The sequence below is a fragment of the Aptenodytes patagonicus genome, chromosome 14 (assembly GCF_965638725.1).
Source record: "Aptenodytes patagonicus chromosome 14, bAptPat1.pri.cur, whole genome shotgun sequence".
NCBI lineage: Eukaryota > Metazoa > Chordata > Aves > Sphenisciformes > Spheniscidae > Aptenodytes > Aptenodytes patagonicus.
In genome coordinates this window covers 13,744,360-13,750,359 of record NC_134962.1, presented here as the reverse complement: position 1 = coordinate 13,750,359, position 6,000 = coordinate 13,744,360, and the positions used below count along the sequence as shown (strand labels likewise).

The window sequence follows — 6,000 nt, the reverse complement described above, 5'->3', positions numbered from 1 at the left end:
ACGCAAAGCTGCTTCAAGAAAGAAAGCGTGTGTCACCACAAAAAAAAAAAAAAAGCATACAAGCCTGGGTTTGTAGGGAGTAGAGATGGCTGGGGAAGACTATAGGAACTGATCCTGCCATGGCCATTTCCTAGCTGATAAATCCGTGCGGCTGCACGTTTTCTTTTCTGAGAACTTAAAATATTGAACTACGGCCTCTTATTTTTTCCCCCTGGGTGAAGACATGCAACCCTCATGTGCAATCAAGACCAGACACGATTTGGAGAGAACTTTAAAGTTTCATTCTCTAGCATGCAAAAACACAGATATCATTTGTCTTGTTTTCAACACTGGGGAGTACACTAGGGGAAAGAAATAGATTTAATCAAATGCAACTGTATTTTGTTTACAACAGTATTTGCCATCGTTTACTTACTTTGCTCCCAGAATTGTATGTAGTCGTTTTCCTACAGCGTTTCCCTCCAAGGGTTGAAGCTTCATTTGTTCCTGTGAAGACCCTGTATTTCTACAAAGATTTTTTTCTCCTGAAGCAAGTTATTTATTTTTTTTAAATATGTGGTATTTCAGTTCCACTTAATCCACAAATATGTTTAACCAGCATTTGCAAGATTCTTTTATGCTATGTTCTGTTATCTCAGCACAGCTGACTTTAAGTTGCACACAGAATAAATACTGGGCTTTTGTTCTGAGCAGGGGAGATAGCTGTGTAATGATCAATCAAAAAATGCCCTTGGGGATGGGAGAGATTAGCACTTTGATACTACTGAAGATGAATGGGTGAAACGAGTTTGATAAGCTGGTGTTTTCCTCAGATAATTGCTCTGAAAGCTTTCTAAAGCTGCTTGGATCCTCCTCCCTTTCCCTTTGTTTCTGGATAGGACAGCAAGTCCTGCCTTTCTATCGGTAATACTGGACAGGCTGCTGCTGTTACTGTTTTTAAACAAATAGCAGTGGATTTATGCCACATTTCATCACTGACTATTGAATACTAAAATATTAGTCATAATTTAACCAGAAATTCAGGCTGGATTCCTACTATTCTTGGCCAACTTGGCTAGTCCTGCCAGCACGTACCTCAACGTCACTGAGCAGAGCTCAACTGAGAAGGGACTGAGGGGGTGGGAAGGGGACTTCTCATGGGGGACGGCCATCCTTCCTCAAGCTTAAATCTTTAACAGCAGCTCTTCTTCCTTCAGAAGTCACTAATCCTCGGTGCTCACAAACAGACCTTCAGCCCCCTGTCAACCTTTCTCCGGGCTTTCTATACCCAACACTGACCTGCTCTTCCTCCTCCTGGATCATTCTTTTGCAGCTACCCCACAGGATCGAACCGAAGAGGAACTTCTCCTGAAGCTGTAACACGAAACTCCTGTCAAGCTCACTTAGACCCCAGGTACATCCCTCCTCAGGCATGAGGCAAATCCTGCTGGCATTCACAGACGTGGTGCCATTTACTGTGCTAACTTATTCTCAGCCACTAACGAAACTGGAGGCAAGAGATTTTACTACATTTTTATTGTTTCATTGAATAAATGAATTTTAAATACAGAATTAAAAACTTGTAAAAAAAAAGCTATTAAAAGCCAGCATTCAGAAGTAGGTTGCACATCAGTGACTGAAAAATTCATACTTACTTTTTGGTATAAAGATAGGAAAGAAAAATAAAAAAGCATATCCATCATCTGGAAAGAGATGATTTTTTACATTTCCTTTCATATTTGAGAACTGATATTTGTCTCATGAGAATCTCCCACCAACCTTGGTTTTCACAGCACTGATTCACATTATTTGGTGTTCAAAAAACCCCACTCTTGTTGTTTACAGAAGCAGTGATGTAGTATTTCCCCCTCATATGTATGGAAGCCAGTATATTTAATAAAACGTCCAGTATATGAGGGGTGGAAAAAAATGCAGCATTATGTGATTTGCAGGGATGCAATTTAGGTTACAAAGCATCTCTGAGCAGGAACAGGTTCGTCTGTCTCTCCCACCGATACCGTTGTGAGTTAGGTATTTCTTACAGTATCACATCTCTGGCATTTGCTCTTTGCTAAGCTCCATCACTGCAACAACGATTACCAGAAGTGACGAGTGAATAGGTACCTTCAATTTTTAATGCCTGGTTTTAAAGCAGCTTGATCTTTCAAGAGACACAGAGCACCCATCCTCAAGGATAAGAATCAGGCCCTTTTAGGCACAGTTTAAGCCCTATAAAACAGAGGCCCCTCAAGAAGTCTTGACATTGGGGTTCTGGGTTAGGGTTGGGAGGTGGGTTTTTTGCAAGTTTCTATTACGGGTTCTTAAAAAGACAGCTATGAAGATGATCCCACCAGTCAGTGCATCTGCGCCATCTCAACCAAAAAAAGTAGACAGACTCTCTAATATATGCATCATTTCAAGACATCAGCACCACTCATACGGTACTCACAACAGGTTAGAAAGAATATGGACTATGGCTCACCTGGTCCTCAAGGATCTTAACCACCAAGAGAATTTAACCACACAGGCAGACAAACCACAGAATGAAATGCCCTTACAATAGAAACTAGGACTTTGAGATAATGAATAGGGATAGCTACACATCAGCCTGGGGAAAAAAAAAACACAGAGGAGGGACAGTTCACGCTGCAACAGAAACAAATTCAGTTAAACAGAAGAAATAATACTGGAGAACGTCACTATAGTGCAGCTAAGACTTGGCAAATGAAATACTTTGAGTATGCACTTGCAGGGCAGCCCTGCTTCTGCCACATGAATAAATATCCAACAGTGTTTAAAAACAGTATATAAAAAAAGGCATTAGGATTTTCAGAAATGGCGCATGTTCCGTGCACTGTAACTGCAGAGCAGGTTCCCTCACATGAGGTATTTCAGCATCACCACAAAGGAAAACAATAGTTCTGCACTCCTCTTCCACAAGCACAGTTTAATTTGAGCTGAGGTCGTATGATGATTATGCAGTGATGCGAGGTGCAAGCATTCTGCTCCACCCTCGTCTCTCCAGACCACAGTGGTCACACTGTGCTGTGCGGGACGAAAACGTGCAGTCAGAGTGGTAAAGGCTCAGTTCAGTACCCACCGTGCGACCAGATGCAGGCATGGACCTCTCATTTCAGCCACTGCACATCTTGGGAGTTGTTTTGTTTTGGTTTTTTTGTTTGTTTGGTTTTTTTAAACAGACATGTTCACACAGAGTCTTCCAAAAAGAAGTTTAGTTCATGTGGCCAGGTCAGATTACTAACCTCAAATTAACTTCAGAATATTTCCTTGGTTATCCATTGATATATAGGTTGTCCAGCAAAATAAATGCATGTTTTACCATCATCAATGGCAACCTGTACATTTGTTTTTCCATTACCAGCAGAACTGTATGGGACAAGCATCTCTCCTATCAAACTGTACGTTGGAAAGGCTGCTGTCCACCCCATACTTTTTTCCAAGGAAAGTTATTTTCTTTTGTTGCATATATGTATTTCACTGTAGTCATTAAATACAGGATTGTTGGCTTCACATCCCATCTAGCCTTTTTGGAAGCATCCTTTTTCATTCTTCAAAGAAAATAACAGCATCTTATTAGTGAAACCCAGGATCACAACGTCTTCTGGTGATGTGCAACAGTCAATAGTGGATCTTACTGAAGGGAGGTCATTAGTACCGCTGCAGCATTTGACTGTCTCTCCTCCAAAATGTGGATGTGCTCAAAAGAAAGAGCAAATCCAGAAGAAACAGATGTCTTCTACCATCTTCAAGAAGACGTTTCTCCTCTTATGTTCCACCTTTGCTGCACAATCACTGCAGCTTTGTTTGCAGGGTTTGTTTTGGGAGGGCTATTTTGTTTAAGAATAGTCATACCCCCTGCAAATTCTGCTACATAATGATAATTGCTGCTTGTTACCAACACCCCTGTCAGCATGCAGGCTTGTGTACTCTCACAGCCAGCTGTCATGGAAGTAGTAAATAAAGCTGTTTTTCCTTCAAAGACACAAGCATTGTCCAGTCTGTGACTATACCAGGAACATCTCTCTGGCTTTTCCATGCCTTCCAAAAACTTCCACCAAATGCTTCGTTTTGCTCATGCTTTCCTTAGAACATCCGAGGATAAGATGGGTTTTGCTTAATTATCCACTCAGCATGGGGATTGATGTGGTACAAGTCTAAGAGGTAAGTGTCTGGGTCCAGGCAATGTTCACCTACCAAAAGAAGACATTCAGAAAAAAAGCATTTCTTATATCCTTAGTCTTATAGTTGCTAGGTTCCACACACACACACACCCCCCGTCCCCCCCAAAAAAAACCCTGGTATTTGTTCACATTCATTTCAATATCACAACCATTCAGAAGTGTTTCCACAAATCTGGAAAAGTTCTAGTTATTTATGTTAAAATGAATGTATGTTTCTTAAAACTATACTAAGCCCAAGCTTTGACCTTTGTGGAAAGGTACTCTAACTTTAATACCCAATAACTTTAGCACTTGAAAACCATCATGAAATATGTTAGCGATCAAATCCAGAGTCTGGATTGTTTCCAGTGACAGAGCTTTTCTTCTGCAGATGCTACTAAGAGAAATACTAAGAGGCAGCCAAAGCACTCCAGTAACTGACAGTCTCCAGAAGCAGCTGTAACAGGGCATAAGAATTCCTTTCCATTTTCAGACACTCCTAATCTGCTGCTGCAATCATATTATTTAAGTCTCCTCTCTACCTGATGACATTACCCTACTGACGAGTGGAAATCGGTGACTAATGAACATCAGCAGCTTGTTTAACTATATGGTTTGAGAAACTTCCACCCAAGTCAGTACGGGTTCTTTTGTCAGAAAGTTGATGAAGGCAGAGAGAATTCACACCTGGAGCTGGCCATCATTAGGGCAGACGCCATGTGCCAGCATACCATGCTTAATCAAAGCCCAGATAAGAAGCACACAATTAAAAGCCTATAGTGGTATAGGATGAAGTTGCCCTTTACTTAAAACCATAAACTACATTCATCTAAGTTCTACACTTAATTCCAAACATGAACTTTTATTGTTGAGAGAAGAGGGTGTTTAACATGGTACGTTTAACATTCTGTTTGTTTGCTTTTAAGATGGACAAAGTTGTGCACGTCTCTGTCCTCAAGACTTTTAGACTCCTGAGTTTCCACCTTTCTTGACAGGCAGCTTCTGAATAAGATCCATTAGTGGTAAGTATTTTTGGAAGTCCAGGCTTCAACCTTCCACATACTTGCACTATAAAGGCTTTGCAGTGATGGCTGGAAGACACGTGAGCTTTGTCAGGTGCTCTTTGCTGTGGGTGAGGTTAACCCACGCTTGTTCATTTGCCTTTTAACTTTTGGACTCCCCTCCAAATCTCATCCTTTTTTTAACTCCCTCCTAAGATAAGTTAAACACAAAAAACTGGATATCAGAGTCCTTATTTTCAGTTACCACCCAGACTCACCAATATTGCCTCCCACTTCATACAGGAGCAAGTTTGTACACTCCATTGAGTTGTTACTGCAGAAAGAAAAACACGTTGAAGTTAACAAAGCTCTGCGAAAGGCAAGTTATGTAGTTTAGTAATGTTTCTTCCCAAAAATTGCTTATGGTTCAGAGGCCAGCAATGGTCAAGAAAGCTATAGGCCAAGGTACAGAGACCTTACTGATCCTGCTGAACAGTGCAGCTGTTGAAAAGGACACCCAAAATTGGAAAAAAGAATACAAGGCAGATATTCCTCACTGGTAGCGAGATACACACTATATGCAAACACTAACTTTTCAATAAGAAGACAACAGGCATAAATACCAAAGTTCATTGGCCGTATTCCTCTAGAACTGATGGCCTGTTCAAGAGAAGCTCATCTGCAGGAAGACTTCAGCAGCTGTAGCAGCTTGTTAGTGAGATACTGGTTCCCAGCTGACCCATATCCAGCCAACTTCCCATCCACCCTCCTTGACTAGACATCTCCTGCCCAGGGACACAGTCAGGAGACGCACTAACACTTTACCTACTAAATCCAGT

General features: G+C 41.2%; 1 protein-coding gene across 2 annotated transcripts in view; it reads right to left on the bottom strand.

The window, feature by feature from the left end:
* Positions 1 to 1,518: 1,518 nt before the first annotated feature.
* ARHGAP40 (Rho GTPase activating protein 40) overlaps positions 1,519 to 6,000 on the bottom strand; it is a 29,848-nt gene continuing 25,366 nt past the window's right edge. For both annotated transcript variants that reach the window (XM_076352139.1, XM_076352140.1), the window contains exons 14-15: positions 5,440 to 5,495; positions 1,519 to 4,190 (exon numbers count right to left, since the gene is read on the bottom strand). In XM_076352139.1, the coding sequence (XP_076208254.1) occupies positions 4,084 to 4,190; positions 5,440 to 5,495 (163 nt within the window). In that variant the 3' untranslated portion in view covers positions 1,519 to 4,083. The remainder of the gene's footprint in view (positions 4,191 to 5,439; positions 5,496 to 6,000) is intronic.